At 42.6% G+C, this 25,808-nt stretch overlaps 1 protein-coding gene across 2 annotated transcripts in view; it reads right to left on the reverse strand.

Annotated features, from left to right (window-relative positions):
* The window catches only part of stk17a (serine/threonine kinase 17a), a 92,451-nt gene that overhangs the window by 47,185 nt on the left and 19,458 nt on the right, over positions 1-25,808 (reverse strand). The window contains exon 2 of one of the 2 annotated variants that reach the window (XM_068005829.1): positions 1,822-2,034. The exons of the other annotated variant lie outside the window; for it this stretch is intronic. Coding sequence (XP_067861930.1) covers positions 1,822-2,034 — 213 coding nt within the window. The remainder of the gene's footprint in view (positions 1-1,821; positions 2,035-25,808) is intronic. 2 annotated transcript variants of the gene reach the window in all.

Consider the following 25,808-nt stretch of genomic DNA (forward strand, 5'->3'; position numbering starts at 1 on the left):
TGGGTAAGATGGGTATCGAGGGATATGGGCCAAGTGCAGGCAATTGGGACTAGCTTAGTGGTATAAACTGGGCGATATGGACATGTTGGGCCGAAGGGCCTGTTTCCATGTTGTAACTTCTATGATTCTATGATTCTATATAGTTCTAACATTCTTAGTCTTGAGAAACCTTCATGAGAAACCAAGCAATTTTCATGAATTGATTACTCCAAAAAAATAAGCAAATCTTAGACTTCATGAGCTCAATTTTAACAGTGAAAAACAGGTGGGTTGGGGGCGGGGTCATTGAAAATTGCCACATTTCAGACTCGCCCCCGACCCGCCCATTTCTGGTTTTCAATGGAGCGGCAAGAGGGGCAGGCGACCAACCCGTTCCCAGGAGGCGGGTCAGGCCTTAAAACCTTTCGAGGAGGCTTCGGGCCTCCATTTTTCTGGACTTCCCGATTTCAATCCTGGGGCGGGGGGGGGGGGGGGCGGGGGGACCGGGATTCCCGAGCCTTCTGTTTGACACCTCATGATAGGCAAGAAGGCCCGAGACTCCTAACAGGTAGGTGCCTAGAAAGGCACGGCTTGTGTGCCCGGGGGAGCAGAAGTGCTTCCCCCAGGCCCAACAAACCCACCTGCACTGACCCCCCAACGATCACGGACACCCGACCCTCCCCCCCGCTCCGATCCTCCCCCCCACTCCGATCCTCTGATCCCCGTCCCTCCCCCCCACTCCGATCGTCTGACCTCCAACCCCCGACCCTCCACCCCCCCCCCCACACTCCGATCGTCTGACCCCCGATCCTCCCCCTCAATGATCGCGGACCTCCGTGATGCCCCCGATCCCGACACCCCCTATGACTGACCCCTGATCCCCTCCCACGACCCCCATGTCAACCTATGCCCACCCATGCAAACAAAGACTTACCTGCAGACTTACCTAAAGACGTCCTCTCCCTGGCTGGTCTCCAGTCTGACTGAGACCAGCCTGTCAATCAGACTGGTCAGTCGGACGGGAAACTGACAAAAAAAATAATAAAAGACGTCCTTATGTCAAAATCGTAAGGACGTCAAGGAATCCTGCACTATTGGGTTTCCCGACCTCAATTTGATCCCCCCGCTCCCTTCCCGGCTTGGTTTTAAAATTGAGCCCCAGGTCTTTAAATTAGTTTTTATACAGATAAAGACCTTAAAGCAGCTTATTTTTATCCTACACAACACTCATATTAAGTGTACAACACCTGCTTCATACAAAATTCCTTGATTCCAAAAACATTTTAAAAATTAGTTGATTTTAACTGGGATTGAAATATCTAACAGAGTTCAGATTTGGTTAGACCGCAGCAAAAACAGTGAAATAAAGCCAATATTCCAGCAGTTAGAAAATAAAACATTTAACCTATGCGTCAAATGAAATCCGTTGAGTCATTTTTGACAGTCCCTTCCAAAGAGAAAGTTCAGGAAAGAGTCTGTAGGACTGTTATAAACCTTGACTATGTTGTGTGTTATTAAGATGATTCAGAGGGTTCTCTCTCAAGGGTTGGAAATGCCATGATCCCAGTATTCATTCAGGTGATTACAATCTAGACCATGTGTACAGCTGGACAATATTTACATTGGGAGAAGCTCAAAAGTTACAACAGACAAAAATATAATACTCAAGGATAGATGAAATTAAAATTTCTCAATTTGACCAAACACCAGTGTTAACCTAAAACCATCTCACACATCTAGACAGTGCTAAAGTCAGTGTTAAGATAGTGACCGATTTAAAATGCTTAACATGCGACAGTAAAAGAAGAGAAAATATAGCAAAAACAAGAAAATTATACTTACTATTCCAAAACTAAGATCATTTCTGATGCCGTCTCATACACCTCACACAGGTTGATGACCCAAGGATTGGATTTAGCCAATTCTAATACTGCAATCTCATGTATAATTTCCATTCGGCAGTCTTGACCCTTCCTTCTTTTCCTCATAAACTTGGCAGCATACTCCTTTCCTGTAGCCTTTTCGGTGCATTTTTTAACGACTGCAAATTTACCTCTGTGCAAACAACAAAAAAAAGAGCTGTTTCCGTACTTTAGTAGGACTCACTATATATCTCTAGATAGTTTAAATAATTAATATGTTCACTTAATCCTAATCCAAAGCAGCAATTAGCAATAGTTAGCAAAGGCAATTTCAGAAAATATTTTTCACTGCTTAAAACCTGGGTTCAAGTCCAGGAATCAGAAAAAGATGGGCATGTAACCAACAATTACAGGTAAATTCTCTTTTGTTGCTCTCCATCTAGTGTGTTTGAGTTCAAAACATCAAAATATGCCCTGCTTAATATTTAACAGTCATAGCTCTACAAATTATAGTAGTGCATGAAATTAGCAAAATCACATATCTTTTCCCATGGCTAGCACAGGTGTATTAACACAATAATGACCTGGTACAATAATGTGGACTACAACCACTGAATGCAATATTTTAAATGAGTACAGTTCCTCTCTCCATCATCCTTCACCTTAAAATAAATTTAAGTAAACTATACACAAAATTAAAAAGGTATAGATTTGGGATTATAATGAACTACAATTAAAAAGAATTCTGTTTGCAATTTAGGTCACAATTTAATTTTAATGAGCACAAAATATTCTGTATTACAGCCCTTAGGTCTAGTTTAAAATCTGTGCTAAAATGACAAAGCATATAACCCCTTATCAAGTGCATTCAAAGCTATCATAGAATATGACTTGTGGGAACTCATAATTAAACTAAACAGCTGCATCTGCAAGTAGTAACTGGGCATAGGAAAACCGACACCAAAAAATATAAATCTAGAGGCATTCAGATTAACGATTATTGAAGTCATTGATCAGCCAGTCACCATACCAGTTTTTAAAAATTGGCAATTTAAATAGAAGTTAAAAGTGAACACATTTACTAACAACTGCTAAGACTGTATTTCATGATGTGTTCTTCTGGCTTGGAACCCAGACTTTACAATTGCTCACATTAACAGTTTACAAAGATCTGCAATTGTTTGGATTTGCCTGTTTAGACCAAGTCCTCACAGGGAGTGCTTGAGCAATAGTCTTAAAGCAGTGACCAGGTTAGCAGCTAAATATCACAATTGTGCTCCACATCCCTGAAACCCTGTGAGCAACACCATGGGAGATTGACTAGTAAATTTAAAAGAAAACTTTTGTTATACCTAACAGCTTTATTTGAACAAATGTAATTCAAAAAGCTGAACATTCTTGGTCCGATGGACCAAGATTTACTCTGGCATAGCTAAATACAGCTGCAATCAATTTAGCTTTGTTTTTCTGCCTCTGGGACTCCTTTTTTGCAAAATAGTTTCTGGCCACATCTGAATAGTTAGAGGAATATTTTCTGTATTACTTATAGTGGAAATCACTAGATTTCAAACACAAGAAGAGAAAAAAGAGGGAAGTACGGTACATGGATCATGAACTGCATTTTCCAATCTTTAATTTCCCATGTGTTCATTGCATTACTGTACTTTCCTCATGCAGTCTCAAGAGAGATGGAGTAAAGGACTCAATCATTGGTACTTATGTCATGACAGGATGGTGCTTTGCCTCTCAATTATGACATCATTTCCCACATTGGCACATTATCAAAAGGAAATGGACTACCAGGCTGCGAACAGCATTGACAATGTGGACTCGGCTTGCTTTTAGATACCAGTCCAACTGTAATGTCATTTTCCACTGCCAATCACAAGGACTGTAACCAAATGGCCTTGAGACCAGAGTCCTTAAAAAGAAGCAACAATGGTCTTTTTACAACTGTAGTATTATTATTGGCAGAGACCATATGCTGACAGAAACCTTGGTACTGATTAATTCTTTCAGCCCAGACTGGCTCAAATGATCCTTTGAAGGTGAATTTTTTCTATTTTTCCAGTAAAAATGCTAAATTATCTATCTCTCTCTCATGAGAGCAGGCATGTGCATGATCACCCGTGGTAACTGCTCACAGTGACTCAGTGGACATGTTTTATCATAAATAGGGGGTATTATACTATGTAACATTCCACATGTTATGGCCACCGATGTACAGTGATCAAGTCAAATTCTGTCTTTATTACATGGTATTCTGGTATTTTTTAAAATCAGTGTTTGAGGATTGGGTTCCACAACTGTTAATTTTTTTGTGAAAACTGTCACTTAGCAGCCTTGATTGTTACACCGACAAAATGAGTGGCCTTATGTATTTTATTTTTATCCCATACCTTTTATTCACATATGTCAATCACTGGTTTAAAAGGTCCAAATGAGAGTCTGCAGCAACTCACCTCCATTTCTATGACATGTTTCAGAGGCCATGGGAGACATGTTCAGGAGAAGTTAAAATGGTTTGTGTAACTCAAGACACAAAAAGTTAAATCACTTTAAGTGCTTTAAATACCTAAATTGGCCCTTTAAATATTGGCCCGCCGGCTTTAAGTGCCGGCAGGACTTCCAGGTTTCAGAAACGCACATGCACCTAAACGCGTCTGGGTCAAACCCGGAAGTGGGCACGTTGGAGCTAGGATGCAGTCCCGCTCCAAAAACGGACTATTTTCACTGCCCACCTGTCCCCAATCCACCCGTTCATGGGGGTTAAAATTTACCCCTTCGAATCTGTTCAGAAGTGGGGGGAGGAAAGACAATAATCTGACAGCATTGGGAGTGGATGGGTCTGGTTTGTAACTTCCTAGTAGAATGGTGAATTGTTTTGTGATTGGCTCCTGGAAAAATATCATTTTCTTATGATATACACGATTTTGCTTCATATCTGAATGCACTGTCAACTTTTTCATTATAAATTACTATGTTCATATTTATAATGGAAAATGCTTACATAAACATCACAATGTAATTATACTCTCCAGCCAGTATTGGTGCTAGAAATTAAAACTGAAATATAAAACTAGGGACAGAATGAATGACATTAACATGGTCACCATATAATATACAGATTCTATTCTCAAATGGTAAATAAGCACGGGGCAATTTTAATTTTTAAAAATTATATTCCACGCAGTAGTTTTTGTATCTCTTGGAAAGTGCACAGGAGGGGGTGGAGCTTACAACCAACATCCTGTGTATGTGGCTAGTCTTCCTGTATTTCAAACGTTTTCAGAAAACCTACTCAAATTTATTGTCCAGTTTGTATTCAAATCACTTCAAAAACACAAACTGAAATACTGTCATGCACAGCCACACAATGACTGCAACAAGTGTGCAATCAGTACAGTCTATTCTATTTGAAGCCTCTGTTTTTCACGAGCGTGTGCGCGCACACACACACACACTCACATATACAGCCTCCGTGCTTTAAAAAGAAAACTATATAACCTGAATAAAGCTTAATTTGTCCCCTAGCTTATCTTCAAATAAATTTGAAAAACAACTATGCAAACAATGTCGGATGCTAAAGAGAAACATTTTTGCAGTTGGGCTGACTAAATACTACTGATGTGTCCTGGGAAACTATACATACCGCACATTCTCAAACTGCAGAATCTGTCTTTTGTTGTCCTGCACTGCACAAGGCGCAGTCAGGCTCCCCAGCTGATGTCACTTTTAACAGGCCTCATCTCTCTCCCTATCTCCTTGGTCTGTGTGAAGGTGGCCTGAGATCCTCAGTCAGAGCCGATTTGTACTTGGACCTCACATGTCAACACGGGCCGGCACAGACTGACCTGAACCAAACCGAGAGATCATACAAAGGACAATGGGCTCAGTGTTTGGGGCACTTCTCACAAGGCACATTATCCTAAACTCAGCTCAACATCAACATTTCTAAACTGCTCTCTGGGCTGAGACTCATTAAAGGAGAGTTTTCAAAGCATGATAGAAATTACAGCACAGGAGGAGACCATTTGGTGCTGGCGCTCTCTCCTGTAACTCCATTTCCTCCCAGATTCTTTTATATTTCTCCTTTTCAAGTACTTATCCCATTCCCTTTTAAATGATGTTATCGTGTCTGCCTCTATAGCCGCTTGTGATGATGCATCCCATAATCTAATAGCCATCAATGCAAAAACCTTCCTTCTCCCTTCCACACTTGGTTCTTCCAGTGAGAATCCTCAGTCTCCGTCCCCATGTGACCACCAATGGAAATAATCTTTCACTATTTATCCAGAGCAAAGTCTCCAAGTTTCATTCCTCCTTTTATTGGCTGTTCCTCTCGGTGCCGTTCCCAGCTCAGCAGGAAATGCAGAGACCCTCCCATACCACCAACACCCCCCCACCCCCCCGCGCCCCCACCCCTCGCAATTAAAAGGTGATGTTCTCCATGGCTGCTAGCAGCAGTGCCTGGGAGATTCATGACCCATTCTGGGAGATTCCTGGACAATCCAAGAGGGTTGGCAACCCTAGCCGAAGGGGAAATGGTATTTAAAAAACCTAAACTGTAACAGTTAGAACTAGGCCATAGGTATGCCAGTCTTCAAATAAAATTCAGACCTCAAATACAGTAAATAGCTGCAGTGAACTAAACAAATTGATGCTACTATGATGCTCCGTGGAGCAGGGCGAGAAGTGCTCGCGCTTCTTCTTTCAGAAACTGCACAGAGAGAGCTCTGTGATCAGCAGCCTGAAGGAGGAAGACGGCTCGATGATGTCTTTGCAAGCCAATATGCTGAGGATCAGCAAGTCCTTTCATGCCGGGCTGTATGACGCCAAGACCACAGATAGCACAGCCTCCTAGTCCTTCCTGTCATCTATCACGGAGGTCTTGGAGGACTGCGAGTGGGAGAGCATGGATCGGCCGCTGATTTTGGACGAGCTGACAAAAGCCGTCTAGTCCTTTGAGACGAGTAGAACTCCCCGAAGCGCTGGCTTACCGGTTGAGTTGTATTCACCTCTGTGGGACTGGATGGACCCAGTCCTACTGGAAGTGTACGGGGCTATGCTTCAGGCAGGCAGCATGTCAGAGTCCATGAGGAAAGGCATCATCACCCTCATCTACAAGCAGAAGGGGGAGAGGAAAGGAATCAGAAATTGGCGACCCATTTCCATGCTAACGGTCGATTACAAGATTCTGTCTAAGGCCATCGCCATCAGGCTCAACTCTGCTCTGGTGCGGGTGATTCACCCGGATCAGGACTGTACTGTACCTAGTGGGAAGATCCGATAGCCTTGCGCTGCTCAGGGATACGATCACATACGTGCAGGACAGGGAAGTGAACATCTGCCTCATCAGTTGGACAAGGAGTAGGCCTGTGACAGAATATCCCACACGTACATGATGGACGTGTTCTCCAAAATGGGGTTTGGGGAGGGAATCCGCGATTGGATCAGACTGCTCTACGCGGACATCCGTAGCGCAGTCATAATCAACGGGTAGGAGTCAGAGAGCTTTCCGATCAGGTCTGGAGTCAGGCAGGGCTGTCCTCTCTCCGCGGTCCTATTCATGGGTTGTATCGAGCCGTTTGCCGCGTCCATCAGGAAGGACGCAGGTATCGGGGGGGGGAGGGGGTTGACGATTCCAGGCAGCGGAGGCTTTCAGTTTAAGGATTCCCTGTACATGGACAACGTCACCGTCTTTTGCTCCGATTAGCGGTCGGTCCACAGACTGATGGACATCTGCGGCCAATTTGAACCGAAGTAAGAGCGAGGCCATGTTCTTTGGCAGGTGGGAGACCCGATCCTTTGTCCCGTTAGTCAGTCCAACTATCTGAAGGTGCTGGGGATCTGATTCAGGGGGCCCCAAGCCTGCACCAAGATCTGGGAGGAAGGGGTCACCAAGGCCAAACAGAAGCTTGGTTTTGGGGGGGGGGGGGGGGGGGGGGGGGGGGGGGGGGAGGGGCGCTTCCTCTCCACGGCTGGCAGGAACCTGGTGATAACGTGTGAGGTGCTCTTGGTGTTGCTCTACGTGGCCAAGATCTGGCCCAATCCTCGCCGCTCCACCATCAGTCACCCAAGCTATCTTCCATTTTGTCTGGAGGTTCATAGTAGAATACGTCCACAGGACCACCATGTACAAGCCCCCAGTCAAAGGAGGGGAAGTGCGTCCCCAATGCTGCTCTGATCCTGATGGCCACCTTTATGTGTGGCTGCCTCAGGATGTGTGTAAAGCCCCAGTACACAAACACCAACTATCACTATGTGCTGAGTTTCTACCTGTCCACCACACTGAGATGACTGGGTTTGGCCACACTGGCCGGACAGACGCAGGATGTCCCGTCCAGCTGGTCCGTACGCCGCCACCTGTCCCAGGTGGAGAAGTTCCTGAGGAGGAACCCCTTTGGCTACAAAGCCGTCAGACAGTGGTCGGCACGGAACGGTCTGGGAGTTCTGCGGGGAAAGGAGAGGATGGATCTGATTAGGCAGTTCCCCGACCAGACGGTCGATGCCATTTGGCAGAACATCTCGTCATCGGAACTGACCAACAGGCACCAGGATGTAGCTTGGATGGTGAGAAGGGCCCTCCCAGTGTGGTCCTTCCAACGCGCACGGAATCTCACCGCCAACGCGAGCTGCCCTCGAGGCTGCGGGGGGACAAGACAATCGTCCACCTCCTGATGGGCTACTCCTTTGCGCAGAGGGTGTGGAGAGAGATGCATTGGTATCTGTCCCAGTTCATCCCAAACAGTTCGGTGACACGGGACGCTGTGCTCTACGGGCTGTTCCCCGGGATGCACACCAAAACAGATATCAACTGAGGCTGGAAGACCATCAACTCGGAGAAGGAGACCCTTTGGTCCACCCGAAACCTCCTGGTCCTTCAGCTGAAGGAGCTGTCCACGACTGAGTGTTGCCGACTGGCATACTCCAAGGTCCAGGGGTACATGCTGCGGGAAGCACTGAAGCGAGGTGCGGCCTACGCAAAGGCGCTACGGGGAAAGGCCATCCCACCTTGTATTGTACAGAATGGATTAGGAGATATGTACTGTGCTCTGAATTGTAACAATGGGATCATAGTGTGTATGATCTGCATTGTATTGGTCTGAACTGTATTACTTGGAATTTTTTTTTAACATTGAACTTTGTGCATCTTTAAATTTTATGAAATAAAGTATATTTTGAAATTTAAAAAATCTCTAGTTCACACTGGGACCTGAGCCGATAGGGATTATAAGGAAAAAGTGGCAGGAGCAATAGAGTGAACACAAGCATACAGTAATAAATCGAATCAAAGCAGTGAATGGACAAACAGCTGCGCAGTACTGATACATAAGCTTCATAAATGTACAGTACATGACATAATACGCTGAGATGGATTATATTCAACTAAATCCCTGCTGTCAAGTCATTTATTCTACAGCCAAATTAACAGCAGAGGTTTGCCTAACTGCATCAAGTGACAGAGGACAGAATTAGATACTTTTCACTGATATAGACAGTTCATGATCCAAATGCTCAGAGAGTTTCCTGGTGTGAAGGCAAATCATTTCCTGGCCTGAATTGAACTTGAGGCCACCAGCTGGATGTGGTAATATGCTGCTGCCCTGAATCTAATTTTATCATGTACCCTCCCCCCTTCTCCCCCCCAAAAAAATCCTAAATCAATTCTTTTGTATGACTGCATTGCTAACAGATGAAGTCATTCTTGCATTGCACTTCTCTCTCTCTCCCCTGCCAAATACAGTGACCTATTATGTGTACATATATACTAAGTCACAAGAGTTTGAAGAACATGCAGTGACAAAAAAAAAGTTTATTTATCTATCACATAAGTCTAAATGGGAAAAAAGTTCCCTTTGAACATATTCAGATTTCATTTGACAGGTTACTTGGCCCCAGACAACAGCCTATATAGTAGTATGCATTTAATTTGCTTTCACACTGAATTAAAAACTGTAGCCAAATGCAGGTGGAGTGAACAAGTCTACACTTCAGGAAGCAGTTTTTCATTGGACTGAGAGTCTGCTACTGGAATAAAGGAGTTGAATTTTGCAGTAAAATGCTGGGTACTGGTTTCAAAGTCTGATAACGGCAGCTTTATTATACAGGATAGTAATACAACTCAAAAGAAATGTGTGAAAGTACATATCAGCACTCCAATACTGGAAAAAAACAAGGTGCCATCTACAACAAAAGAAAAGTCTAACCACAAATTGCAAACAAACCCAGAATGTGTGTTAATTATGCAGAAACAATTCAGTACCACAGTGAAAAGGAAAACCTAAAAAGAGAAGCCATATCATAGTCTTTGCAACAAAAGAATTAACTACAAAGTAAAACACACGAGGAAAAGATTACATAAAAGAGTTGCATGCCCCGCGACTAATGAAATCCATCAATGGGCAGATTAATACCTCTACCTGTCAAACAGGGAATTAAAATGTATATGGAGCAATAGCAACGAGACTACAGTCAGTAATATTAATACTTCCTTTAGTTCCTGCAGAACTGCTTCTATTATGCGCTGGGGCTCTCACTGCTGTGGAATCTGCCCCGTTTAGCTTGCACGACAAATTCCACAACAATCAACTGTAATAAGCAACAGTGCATGTGCAGCTATTTAAAAAGGCACAATTGTTATTTTTGTTTTCCAGCCATGGATTTGGCCTAATGACTGGAGAAGGTTCATACAGAACAACAAGTAGGAAACTGGATTGTTAGACTTGAGTACTCAGTCAACCTGTGGTCAACACCGCTTTTTAATTTGCCACCTGTGATACAACTGCTTCCAGAGGAGCCTTGGAGACGCACCTTGCAAAGCTGCTTTGGACTCCTCTGGTGGCAGTGACACGGACTGCAGTGGTTCAAGGCAGGGGCTCACCACCACCTTCTCAAGGGCAATTAGGGATGGGCAATAAATGCTGGTCTCGCCAACGACACCCACATCCCACGAACGAATAAAAAAACCACTACCTCACTCAACATAACCACACTGCATCAAGTTTGGGATCACTGTTGGCAAAAGTGCCACATTATAAAAGATGGCATTAGGGTTCCTCCTCAACCACCCAACTTGAGTTCTTCCACAATTGACAGCAGGCAGGAATGTAAACAATCAGCACTTCACCAGAAAAACATAATAAATGTTCCTAATGAAGTGGTCCAGATTTACTAACAATATGATTCTATGAAGCAGCTGAGTGAATGCCAGCATGGAACAAGAAACGGAAAAAAAAAAATCACAACCCATCTAACATTCACATCACGAGAATTGAGTGTTCCCCACCCTTGGAAAACAGTGATTGACATGGTTAGACTTATTCTTCTCTCATTCAGAAGTCTGCAAAGACTGCTGGCTAAGACCAGATTTGCATACGAATCAAATCGTCGTCAACAATGGGGAGTACAAACTTTCAATACTCAAGAGAAGGATCACGTTAAAAAGTGATATTTGCAAGCTTTAATTCAGTCACTAAAGGCACATTATATATTGCAGAAGTTCAGCACTACTGCTGATGAGGGTCTTGCAAGGCAAATATTAAACTGCCAGGAGAACCCATTTTCTGTGGATCTTCTAGGCCACTATTTTTAGCAAGTTCTGGCTTGTAATTGGCGACACTACCACATTATAAAAGCACTTCAAGCTCCTTTCGTAAAAAGATTAAAGCTTACAGCTGCGTTGTTTTACTTTTGTTGGTCACTATAGGCTGTACTTAGCAATGGAGATCATTGCATTTGCTAGTCTTCCTGCACTCGGAAATGAGATGGGAGTACAGGATACTGAGTTCTAGATTTCCCAACTTCACTGTCGAGTTGACTGATGAACTAAACTAAAATACCAGATAAGCTACCCATCCATTGGAAAGTCCTTTTTAAATATTTCATCACAAAGAATAAAGTTCTCCAGTGGGACACTAGTGTATTGCATCCATAAACAACTGCTTATTTAAAGAATGCAGATATCACAAGGTGTAATTAGCAAGGATTTAGAAACAATGGGCGCTAAATTGGCCCGTGTAGCACCCGTTGTTTTGGCGCTACTTGGCCTCGCCAACATCTAAGATGGCGTCTTGGCTGCGCACGCACACTGCGTGACATGCGCCGGACACCATCTTGGCATGTGCAAATACTTTATATGCTTCTGGCATTCAGTAAGGAGAAAATAGATACAATCAGTGTGCAACACTGATTTAAAGTGATAAGTCCCAAAATGGTGTCTAACACAGATGCAGCTCCCGTCCCTATGTTTACAAACTGATGAGTTATATTTAAAACATTGAATAAAGGTTGTGTACTACTAAATCCCACATCCTCACATTTTAAAGGGAAAATGCAGGATTTACAAGTTATTGGCTGGATTATTGCTTCTGGCTGTCGAGAAATTTGTAACTGTTTTTCGAGGTCTCCTATACTTGAATACTAGGACTAGGGGACATAGTCTAACACTTAGAGCCAGGACGTGCAGGAGTGAAGTTAAGAAATGCATCTACACGCAAAGAGTGGGAGAAGTTTGGAACGCTCTTCTGCAAACGGCAGTTGATGCTAGCTCACTTGTGAATTTTAAATCTGAGATTGATAGATTTCTGTGAACCAAGGGGATGAAGGGGTATGGGGCTAAGGTGGGTATATGGAGTTAGGTCACAGGTCCGCCATGATCTCACTGAATGGCAGAACAGGCTCGTGGATCTAAATGCCACTGCCACTTGCTGCCTCCTGATATGTGCCACCTTCTCCTGCAAGAAAGCGGGACGTGTGTCTGGGTAATATGCCTGTGATGGTTGAATAGCTTCCAGTGTGTGTAGCCAGTGAGTTGTGGGTGGGCGGCTTGCAACAGTGGTAATGTGTGAGGGTGAGAAGAAGCATCTGATTGGAAGAGTTGAGTACTGATGGAAAGTTTGTTGGTATGTGGGTGATGGGGGGGTGCAGTGTGTGGAGCGGTGGATGTGGCTAGTGGTGCAGTTGGTAGGAGACGCCACTTGACAGTTGACCTCACTCACCATGACCACTCGTGTCAAAGCACTGAACTTCTTCCTGCACTGCATCCATGTGCATGATGCTGTGCACCTGGCATTGACTTCATCCCCCGCTGCCTCCCACTGCCTTTTGGGTATATGTCTGGAGGACCTCTTGCACCACCCCCCCCCCCTTCCATATATAGATGTCCCTCCTTCTGTCCACCCCTTGCACCAAGGCCTCTACTGCATCAGCAGAGAACCTTGATGCATGCACTCTCGCAGGCCTGGTACAAACTCAGATCGGTGAGGTCTGGCATGCAGTTGAAGGATGTGAGGATGTGGGATTTAGTAGTGCACAACCTTTATTCAATGTTTTAAATATAACTCATCAGTTTGTAAACATAGGGACGGGAGCTGCATCTGTGTTTTGCATGTGCAATGTCTGATCTCCATTCAGACTCTGTGCAGACAGCAGACTGTTATTTTCAGCAAATAACAGGTACCAGCTACCTTTAAGAGATTTCTAAGAAACAGCCTGCCTTTAAGAGATTGGGGCTCCCCCTGCAGGTGGAAAGTGCAAATTGTATTAAATCCTCATTCAACAGTGATTTGGAATGCTGCTTGCAGGTAAGTCCTCAGGCCTCAAGAAAGTTTCATCCTGCCTGCGCAGGGGCCATTGGGCGCGGGGTAATAGCGGATCGTGCTGCCCCCGTCCAATAATAGGCTCCATCCAATTTTTACCCCCAATAGGTCATGCCTCACTAATCTAATGGAATTTTTTTTGAAAAGGCAACTAAACTAGCATTGTGGATATCCACTGAGCATAAATTGCTTGGGTTTTCAGAAGGCAGTTGATGAAATTCCATAAGTGGGACTTAAAGAAATTTATGGTTCATGGAATTAATGCCAAATTAGCTAGATGGGTTCAAAACTGGCTTGCAACAGGAAACAGAGGGTGATGATAAAATAAAAATGCTTTTGGAATTTCAGAGACATTGGTTTTGGTGCACTTCTGTTCACAATATTCACAAGTAATACTGAAAAAAGTACTGCTTTTAATACAAAATTTGCAGAGGTAACAAAATATGTGACATGTAACAAGTTTATGGCAGACTGAAAGCATTCAAAGAAACCTGAATTAATTGCACAGATGGACTTTAAATGGAGGTGAATGTAGGATAATGCACATTGGAAGAGGAAACATGTGAGTCCTTTTTGAATAGACCAATAAACGTCATTATTAAACAAAGATGTCAACAAAGTTAATCAAATGCTAGGATGCATCTCAAAGGGATTTGACTACAAGTCAAAACAAGTTATTCTAACCTTATATCGACTAGCTAGTCCACATTTAGCATATCATGGTTGATTTTGCCAAACCTTGCACCTTTGCTGGGACCTCGCACGCAGCTAGGGCTTACTGGAAATTCACTGGCAGTGCGTTGCGGTTTTCCAATATCCAATGGCTATATACCAGGCTCCATTGGAAGTGCAAGGTCTTGCAAAATTTATCTTATTGTGTGCATTTTCGGCAACTTACCTTCAAAAGAATGCTAATGTATTGGAAAGGATTCAGAGAAGCATAACGAGGATGATCCCAGGACTTAGGATTCCAAGTTACAAAGAGAAACACATAGGACTGAATTTGTTTTTGTTGGAGAAAAGGTGATTAGGTTGAGGGTAAGGAAGACAAATACAATTCAAGTTTTTAAAATGCTCAGAGACATTGATGATGTAGACAGATTACTTGATTTGGACTGAGCACAGTATTAGATACAAATTTAAAATCAACAAGCTTCTTCTAAAACTGGAAGGATTTACCTCCTTGACCCCTCAAAGAAGTGGAAACCAGGAGCAGACTCCCAGCAAGTGCGTAGCAATTGATGCTGTGTAGATTAACCCCATCTAAAAACAGCTGGATAAATATCTGGCTAGAAACAGGATTGAAGATTATAGGGATAATTATAGAGTAAGATGCTCCATATGAAATGATGGCTGCTGGAGTTGGGCAGGGGTATGGGGTCATCTATGAAGATGGATATAATGGAAAGCAAAATACTGCAGATGCTGGAAATCTGAAATATAATGTAAGGATATAATGGAGTTTTGCTAGATTACTGTTGCTGATCGGGGAGAATTTATCCAGAACTTTCCTTTAAGAGATTAAATACATGCGATACACCCTCACTGCAGCACCCTCCCATTAACTGAAAAAATTTGAAAGGGAAGTAAATTACATATTTAAGAAAGCCAGATTGATGAGAAAGTTAGAAAATTTGGTCCAATAGAATTGATAGCTGGAGGTTGTTACAAAAGGAGGAAATTAAGCTGAAAGTTATCAGGCAACATTATAAACTGAGAGCGTGACTTGAGCAGTTTCTAACAGCTTTCTGAAACCTAACATCACAGTCTTGGAATCACTTCCTGCTTTTGTTATTTATCTGCTGCATTTATATTACAGTGCTAATGCTAAGGTCTGTAGGCGTCATTCCAGCAGCTGATCTGTAATATGAACAAAGCTGTGCTATTGCAGTACTGAGATCTGACGCAGGAGGAAACAAACTGTTGCTGGTGATGGCACTAGATGCTGGATGCTGCTTGCTGCCATTTTATTCTGGCTGTGGGTGAGCTTGGCTCTCAGCCTGCCCAAAAAGGACAGCAAAGAATGTTTTAATACTAGTGGCATATACAGACCTTTCTCCAACAATGGACGAAGTCCACAATCAGACACTTCAATCGCAATTGAGACTTTCAAACAACTCCAAACCACTGGTGCTCTGAAATCTACCCTGCATGCAAACATGAAAAATTACAAGTACCAGCAGCCTCCATTGGAAGTAGCTACAAAATGATATAGTGGAGATACTGGATGGGCTAAAAATTGATAAAGAGGTACTTGAAAGGCTAGCTGTACTTAAAGTAGGTAAGTCACACGGTCCGGATGGGATGCAGCCTAGGCTGCTAAGGGAAGTCAGGGTGGAAATTGCAGAGGTGCTGGCCATAATCTTCCAAATATCCATAGATATGGGGGTGGTGCCAGAGGACTGGAGAATTGCAAATGTGACACCCTTGTTCAAAAAAGGATGTAAGGATACACCCAGCAACTATAGGCCAGTCAGTTTAACCTCAGTGGTGGGGAAACTTTTAGAAACGATAATCCGGGACAGAATTAACAGTCACTTGGACGAGGTTGGATTGATTAGGGAAAGCCAGCATGGATTTGTTAAAGGCAAATCGTGTTTAACTAACCTGATAGGGTTTTTTGATGAGGGAACAGAGAGGGTAGATGAGGGCAATGCAGTTGATGTGGTGTATATCGATTTTCAAAAGGCATTTGATAAAGTGCCGCACGATAGGCTTATCATCAAGATTGCGGCCCATGGAATAAAGGGGGCAGTAGCAACATGGATACAGAATTGGCTAAGGGAGAGGAAACAGCGAATAGTGGTGAACGGTTGATTTTCAGACTGGAGGGTGGTGTACAGTGGTGTTCCCCAGGGGTCGGAGCTGGGACCACTGCTTTTCTTGATATATATTAATGACTTGGACTTGGGTGTACAGGGCACAATTTCAAAATTTTCACTTACACAAAACTTGGAAGGGTAAACAGTGAGGAGAATAGTGATAGACTTCAAGAGGATAGAGACAGGCTGGTGGCATGGGCGGACACGTGGCAGATGAAATTTAATGCAGAAAAATGCGAAGTGATGCATTTCGGTAGGAAGAACGAAGAGAGTCACTATAAACTAAAGGGCACAATTCTAAAAGGGGTACAGGAACAAAGCAATCAGGGGGTATATGTGCACAAATTATTGAAGGTGGTAGGGCAGGTTGAGAAAGCGGTTAAAAAGCATACAGGATCCTGGGCTTTATAAATAGAGGCATAGAATACAAAAGTATGGAAATCACGATGAACCTTTCTAAACACTGGTTCGGCCACAACTGGAGTATTGTGTCCTGTTCTGGGCACCGCACTTCAGAAAAGATGTGAAGGCCTTAGAAAGGGTGCAGAAGAGATTTACTAGAATGAATCCAGGGATGAGGGACTTTAGTTACGTGGATAGACTAGAGAAGCTGGGGTTGTTCTCCTTGGAACAGAGATGGTTGCGAGGAAATTTGATAGAGGTATTCAAAATCATGAAGGGTCTAGACAGAGTAGATAGAGAGAAACTGTTCCCATTGGTGGAAGGGTCAAGGACCAGAGTACATAGATTTAAGGTGATTGGCAAAAGAACCAAAGGTGACATGAGGAAAAACTTTACACAGCGAGTGGTTAGGATCTGGAATGCACTGCCCGAGGGGTGATGGATGCAGATTCAATCATGGCCTTCGAAAGGGAACTAGATAAGTACTTGAAAAGAAAAAATTTGCAGGGCTATGGGGAAAGGGCGGGGGAGTGTGACTAGCTGGATTGCTTTGCATAGAGCCAGCATGGACTCGATGGGCCGAATGGCCTCCTTCCATGCTGTAACCTTACTACGATTCTATGTATGCAACAATTACACTGTTCCGTTTTATTCCGTCTTTGACCAGTTATTATGCCGGCAGTGACTGTCAGAGGAGACAGCGTTGATCGTTAAGTGTGCTCCGTGTACTTGAATTGACTAACAAGGAGTTCTATGTCTGACACCTAACAAATGCATTTTGAAATTATAAGCCAAAGTATATGGATAGCACATTTGCAAACCATTACAGTTCTCTATGTTTGTTTTCAACAAGTTGTAAACAAGCTACAGACTGACAGTGGCCTAACTAATTCCCATCTAGCTTTGCAGAGGATTACTACAAACTAGGACACACCTAGCAGCATAATTCCACTAAATCAACAGGAGACAAACAAAACCAGTCAATAACTGCGCTGATGACAAAACAGTTTTTGAATCACGTTATATAGAATAGCTCTTGGAACATACACAGGCACCAACTGCGAAATCCATTAGCAGTTTAGAAATTGAATGTGTACTGCAAAAGAATACTGTCAGGTTATTAAAAAGCGTACAATGGGGATCTCCCAGCTCCTCAACCTAGCCTGCAGAGAAATTCCTCGGCTCCAACCAAGCATACTTCTCTGCTTCTTAAATTGGTGTAATTTTTGCTATTTAACTATAAATCAAGTGAACTGAAATTAAAATATTATATAAAAATAACACAAAGTATTACTTTAAAATAGGGACTGAATTACATCTGCATATCTTGGTCCAATTATCCCTCACCTGCTTTACCTGGAGTACACCTCATCTTAGCTCCCCATGTGGAAAACCACGGGAGATTGACCAAAGTAAATTGAATGTTCTCATGACAGAACAAGTAGATTAATTTTTCTCTGAACACCATATGAATTCAAATGTACATTCTGCACTAAAACCTTTATTTTTAATTACCAATTGGATTCTTCATCTGTGCACTCTATTTGCTGCAACCCTGGCCATATTAGAATAAGAAAACAATGGGAAAAATGACTTCTCCTCCCCTCACCCCAATTTTCTCTTCTCCAGAAGGCATTGATTAATGGTGGGCACAGCTACCTTCCAGTACCCTGCCCAATCAGCCATTCTTTATCTGCAACCCTCAACAGCAAGTGTCAAATTAGGCTGGAGCACATTGCAGAGGAGCCCCATCCTGTCCTCACCCAATGTCCATCTCTAGCAGTCAGAAGTGGCAATCCTGGGCGATTTTCCACTCCTTTCTAGCCCAGGGTCACTGAGGCAAATGCAACACTTCCATTACTGTGCCAGCTGACATCAGCTAACTCAGCACAGGCAAAGGATTGACGTTAGGGCCTTCCTGAGCCACATGGCTCAGTATTGCATCAGGCAGTGATTTACCACCTGAACCTTCAAATAGCACTTGGAAAAAAAGAACTAATGCAAAATACTAAGCATTTGGCTGGATAAATTATTTCAGTGTACAGAGTTCTTCATTAGTTGGGGTGAATTAGTTAGCTTGAATGTGCACAATTGACCACTCATCCATCTGTAATTCATCCCATCTTAGTATTCAAGAGGATTCTGTTTAGATATACTAATTCCTTCATAGAAACATTATAAATTTACTGTGTGTTCAGTAATTTACTAAAATAATCACTTACTATATTCACACATAAAAGCTGCACTGATGACTTGTGAACTCATGCAGCTGTCATACACGCAATGCAGCTCCTCAAATGTACTACAGTTGAATTCATGGCCATTGGTCATGAATTGCTGATCTGTGATCTAGAAACTCCATTCTATGTTCTCATTAATCAGTAGCCTACAGTAACTAATAAGTGTTCTAGAAATATTACATTTTATAATGAAGCAGTGTAGTGCTTAAAGCAAAATGTGAATTTTAAGGACAGCAGAAGGCTGATCTGATAAATGCTGACAAGGCAACAGACTCCAGTGATTCCCTGTGGCTGTGTTCTGATGCAACACAATAAGCCACTGCTATAAGGTCTTTCGTCCAAAACCAGGTCAATTAGTATCAAATTAGACTGCGATGGTTTTCATTATCCAACGTTTGAGATTTTGTAAATTACATTAAGCGCTGTTCAAGGTTAAAATACAGACCCAAGAGATGTACATTCAGAAATGTACAAGAGTGCATTATATTCCTATGATTAATTACCTCAGTCAGAATTTGTCATATTTACTTGTTCAACTTTATTCCTAGCTCCTGGATTATGCTGGTTTAGATCATATAGAAACAAAGGTTTATGCTTTTATGAGCAACCCAATCATCCTACTTGTTATATTGGTGTCCTTACACATATCCAAACAATGCAAAACCAAGAATATTTTTTTAAAATTGCCACAAATGATCAGTGCAGCCACAGCAGAAAGTCAATCTGGAGCAATCTCATCCTTGAAAACCGTAGAATATAGTGTTTTTTTTGTCATCTGTCCTTTTTGTCTTCAGTCGGTGGTTTGTGCATCTGAATTCGGTAATTGATGGGATAATATTTGGGGTGCATAGTGTCACAGCAGTATTGTATTGCGGAGTGGCAAGATGGAGGATCATACCAGTAACTATCAAAACTGAATCCAGGAAGGGATCATAGGAAAAATCTGCAGTGGCTGGAATCAAATCCGACATACATACAGTTATAGTTATTGGGGGACCATTAATTGCAGCCGAGGGGCACTGCTGTTCCACAGGGCTGCTTCCTCAGCTTAATCAGTGATCTCTCCTCTATCATAAAGTCAGGAGTGAGGCCACTTGTTGATGATTCCAGTGTTCAGCTCCATTCAAAACTGATAATGAAGTATCCTGTTCTAGCTTACTGCAAGATTTGGACAACATCCAGGCTTAGGCTTTTAAGAGACAAATAACATTCATGCCACATAAGTGCCAGGCAATGACCATCTCCAGCGACATGAAGCCCAACCACCTCTCCCTTCAGTGCTACTGCAGAGTACCTAACCATCAGCGTCTTGGGGGGTCATAGTGACCAGAAGTCTAAACTAAAACAGCCATATCACACCTTGGCTACAAGAACAAGGCACAGGTTGGGTAATCTGTGATTACTCACCATTTGTCTGGATGTATGAAGACACAAAAAAACTCAAGCAGCTCAACACCATCCAAGGCACAGCAGTCCACTTGATCAGATCCCCTGTCAAAGGCCTGAATATCCATGGTCTCCATTACCAGCGCACTGTGGCTGCAATATGTACTATCGACAGGATTCACAGCAGCAATTCACTTACTTTGACAGCACCTCCCTGCCCTGTGACCTCTACCACCAAGAAAAACCAAGAGCATCTACATCATAGGAACAACATCATCTCCAAGTTACATGCCAACCTGACTTGGACATATACCATTGTTCCTTCATCCTCACTGTATCAATTCCCTACCTATCACCATCAGGAACCACCATCACCAAAAGAACTGCAGTGGTTCAAGGAGAAGGCCCATCACCACCACCTTCTCAGGGCAACCAGCAATGGGCAATAATTGCAGCCTTGCCAGCATCACCGACATCCAAAGCAAAAATGAAAAATAAAATCAATTTTGTAACGGCCGGTGTGATGTTGTGGATTTATTTAATCAGATTCAGACATGTGGAGTAGTGCACAGATGACTTTTAATTAACACATATGCTGCTGCAGTAGAATGCCTATGTAGCTGCACGCTTGCCTGCTTCTAACTCCCTGGAGATATCACACCCTCTAATTTTCTGTGGCCCTGAACTAGAATCTATTAGCATAGCCTCATAACCTGGAGAACTCTACAGTTATAATGTGAAGTTTGTGTCATCAGCACCGAACCAAATTTAGTTCTGCTGCCCACTGATATTGCTAAAGGTAAAACTATTCATTTTACCATTACAACAACAAACAAACAAAAACAACAACAACTTGCATTTATACAGCACCTTTAAAGTAGTGAAACGTCCCAAGGCCATTCACAGGTGCATTATCAAACAAAATTTGACACCGAGCTACATGAAGAGCTATTAGGACAGGTGACCAAAAGCTTGGTCAAAGAGGTAGGTTTTAAGGAGCGTCATAAAAAGGAGGTAGAGAGGTTTAGGGAGGGAATTCCAAAGCTTAGAGCCTAAGCAGCTGATGGTACGGGGATGCACAAGAGGCCAGAATTGGAGGAGCACAGAGAGCTAGGAAGGTTGTTGGGCTGGAGAAGGTTGCAGGGCTGGAGAAGGTTGCAAAGATAGGGAGGGACAAGGCCATGGAGGGATTTGAAAACAAGGATGAGAATTTTAAAATCAAGGTGTTGCCAGACCAGGAGCTACTGTAGGTCAGTGAGCACAGGGGTGATCGGTAAACGGGACTTGGTACGAGTTAGGATAGGGGTGGCAGAGTTTTGGATAAGCTCAAGTTTATGGAGGGTGGAAGATGGGAGGCCAGTCAGGAGAGCACTGGAATGGCCATGTCTAGAGGTAACAAAAGCATGGATGAGTGTTTCAGCAGCAGATGAGATGAGGAAAGGTTTCAATCCCATTGCTGTGCATGCCTAATGCACTGTTCAGTCAAATATTCAATTAAGAAAATTATATTGGACAGAAAAACTGATCCTGCATATGCCAAGGTCCAGTTTGGCAATGAACCCATTCATGCTTCGCTATATACAATATATTTAAAAAAATTAAACACAGCAGGACTAAACTGGTTTCCCCACCCCCCTCCCCGCTGTAACCTTCAGATGCGTTGGAGGACAAAAAGCTACAATTATGCTAGGAAGCAGATGGGAAGTAAACGACTAGGTTCTACCATTATGCCTGTGAAAATAACTGGCATTCTAAATCAGTAGGGGAATTCATTACTTCACAATTAACAAAATGAACTACCTACTGGCTATAACTGATTGACATGATGATACCAGTCAGAGCAGCCAAGTATAGAGATGCATCTGTATACATTCTCAGCTGCACAGATTCACTTCAGATTTAATACAGGCAGCACGTTGACAGCATCTTTTCCTACTGATCTCAGCATTTCAAAAGGAACATTAAACATGGTTCAGCACAAACCCAGAAAACATACCACAGAAAGTGTAGTTAACTGAAATGGGAAAAAACCCAAATCAGTCTGTATTGACTTGTAGTTTGATGGTCTACAGAGAGGAATGTTAAAGGGGCATGTCAGTGCTATCACTAACAGCATAAATATTGCATTTAGTGTCATAGAAAAAAATTCCCACAGTCCACCTACCTTTGAGTGGTCAGCCAATTTCAACATCATTCTCCCTGTGCCCAAGTCAAAATCATCTAAATATCCAGAACAAAAGTGGACCTAGTGCTGACCCCTGGAGTACACCACTTCCAACCCTTCTCCAAACCAATGACTTGGCTTTAACAAATCTGTGCTGGCAGCGTTTGACTATCTCGTGCATCGCTAAATACTCACAGAATCTATAATTCAAGATTGAATCAAAGAGTTTGCCCACAATTGGCATTGGACTAACTAGTCAAGAGTAACCTGGTTTAACCTTTCCTCCCTTCTTGAACAGAGGTTGTGTGTCCCTGGCATAATTTGTATATCTCTTCTCTACATTCTTTCAACAGTCTAGGGTTTGGCGATCAAGACACAGCGACTTATCCACTGAGTTCAGCTATTTTTTCAGAGCCAATTCCTTTCTTACAGTTGCCTCTTAAAAACTTTTCACATCCTCCTGTACTAAACCTATATTCTCATTTCAACCACCATTTGTAAAAATTAAGGCCATGGGCCATTAATTGGTCAGCGTAGCGCCCGTTTTGTAGGCACTACACGGCCTCCTAAGGACTCAAAATGGTGTCTGAAATGCGTGCACTTGGCTTTAACATCCATGTTCGTGGTGTTATGCACCTGGTGTTGCCCCTTTGTCCCCTACTGCTCGGGAGCATATGTCCGGAGGGCGTCTTGCCCTCCTGCGGATATAGGATGTCCCTACTTCTGTCCACCTCTTGCACCAAGGCTTCTAGTGCATCATCAGAGAATCTTGGTGCACGCTCTCTCGTAGGCCTGGCACAAACTCAGATCGGCAGATTGATGAGGTCTGGCATGCAGATTGGAGGATGTGGGATTTAGTAGTGTGCAACCTTTATTCAATGTTTTAACATAACTCAACAATTTGTAAACATAGGGACGGGACCTGCATCTGTGTTTTACGTGTGCGACGTCTGATCTCTGTTCAGATTCCGAGCGGATCGTATCTTATATTTTGCGAATAAGAGGTGCAGGCTGCCTTTAAGTGCTGCTAGCCACTCACGATATCGGGGCTCCATGCTGGTGAGCAGCCATTCAACAGCGCAGCTAGGCCTGGCAGCTCGCAGCTATCAGGTAAATCACCAGGCAGCACGAATGTTATGTGCTGCCTGCATCTCAACGACTGGGCACTGATTAATCGCGCACCGCGATCCCGGAGCCCAGTTTCAGGGGTTATCCAATATAACCCCCAATATATTTAATACGTCTGATGTAGCTTCATCCTCCATAACCAGAGTTCCCCCCTCATCCCTAACCAGTCCAACAGATTGCTGATCTCCACCTTAACTCCATTTACCCACCTTTGCTCCATATCCCTTAATGGCCTTACCTAACAAAAATCTATTTATCTATCTATCTCAGTTTTGAATTGACCTAGTCTCAACAGCTTTTTGGAGGTAGAGAGTTGCAGATTTCCACTACCCTTTGTGAAGAAGTGCTTCCTGACATCACCCCTGAAAGTACTAGCTCTAATTTTAAGGTTATGCCCCCTTGTTCTGGACTCCCCTATCAGAGGAAATAGTTTCTCTCTATCTTAGCCCATTAAATCCTTTAATCATCTTAAAATCCTCAATTAGATCACCCCTTAATCTTCTATACTCAAAGGAATACATGCCTAGTCCATGCAGTCTGTCCTCATAATTTAGCCCTTTTATTCCCAGTATCATTCTGGTGATTCTGCGCTGCATCACCTCTAAGGCCAATATATCCTTCCTGAGATCCTTCCAGAACTGAATGCAGTTCTCCAGACGTGGTCTAATCAGAGCTTTGTACAACTGTAGCATAACTTCTACCCCTCTGTAGTCCAGCCCTCTTGAGATAAAGGCTAATATTCCACAGCTTTTTAAATTATTTTTTGTACCTGTCCACTAACTTTTAGTGATTTCTGTACATGGACCCTTAAATCTCTCTGCTCCTCCACAGTTCCTAGCTTCTTACTATTTAGGAAATACTCTGAACTATCTTTCTTGGGTCCAAAGTGGATGACCTCACACTTCCCCACAGTGTACTCACTTAGTCCCTTTGCAATTTTCTGCTCCCATCTACACTACTTACTGTGCCACCTAACTTAGTGTTATACGGCTCTCTATTCCTCCATCTAAGCCCCTGCTGGTGTTAATTTTTAAACAATATGAAAGTTACCAACAATGTACCAGAAATTCAGGTAGTACTTGTTTTTAAAAAAGACCCCGCCCCCCCCCAAAAAAAATTACATGACTGCATTTTTACCTCTCCTAGTACAATATTCCAGAACAGAAAGGACTATTTTTGAAATACTCATCTAAAAATACAGAGGAAAGAAAGCTGTGGTGAATGTTTAAACATTCTAGTTTAGAATCTGTTTTTAAAAATAGCCATACATGTCGTCTGACTGGCAATGATCTACTCAGATAACATGTTTTTTTGGAAAACAAGCAATAGAATTTGATGTGAATGTCTTTCAACCTACATGCCCAAGGACACCAAGTAATTTTATAACCATCTGAGAATAATTAAAGTACCTTGTGAAGTACTATCTGTACCAAAAAGGTACTGTAACTTTGGGCAAGTAAATATTTAGTGATCCAAAGTGTGAAAGCAGTAGTTCATTTACAGGAATGTGCTGGATTTGTACTTTTAATAAAAAAGAAACAACTTGCATTTCTATAGCATCTTTCTCGACCTCATGACTTGCTTCACAGCCAATGAAGTACTTGTCAAATGCAGTCACTGCTGGAATATAGGGAATTGAGTAATAAGCAGAATATAAATTTAGAAAGTTCACCTCTGACAATGCTACTGGTGTTAGGGACAATGGTTTAAATGAGCTTTAAAATTTATACAAAAAGTTGCCACATTGCAAAAGGAGACATCTCTATACAAGGCACTTACAATTATTGCTTATGGTTGACTTATTCCATCTAAATAATTCCAATATATTGATACATAGCTTCATGTAGAAACAACAGATCACACAAAATTTCAATTTAGAAATATTTCTAAACCTCTCATAACAAAACAATCCTTTTCTCATTACTTCAACTGGCCTCTAAAATATTACTCATTGTACCTTATTACATTTACAGTCAAATAAAAACATGACTGCAGTCTTAATTTGAAGTTCCTTAATTTGAATTATCTGTTAATTCCAATTAAAAATATACAAAAAAAACTTCCCATTGCATAATTTGAACCTCTTAATTCAAATTATTGGTCCAATTTGAATTTGAATTTCCATCATAAATGGATCCTGATCAGCGAAATCTACTGCTCAATTCAGGTTCAACCTGGTTCAAGAAGTCCAGAACAGCTAACCTTCCTGGGAGATCTGATCTTCT

The sequence above is a fragment of the Heptranchias perlo genome, chromosome 2 (genome assembly GCF_035084215.1).
Source record: "Heptranchias perlo isolate sHepPer1 chromosome 2, sHepPer1.hap1, whole genome shotgun sequence".
Lineage (NCBI taxonomy): Eukaryota > Metazoa > Chordata > Chondrichthyes > Hexanchiformes > Hexanchidae > Heptranchias > Heptranchias perlo.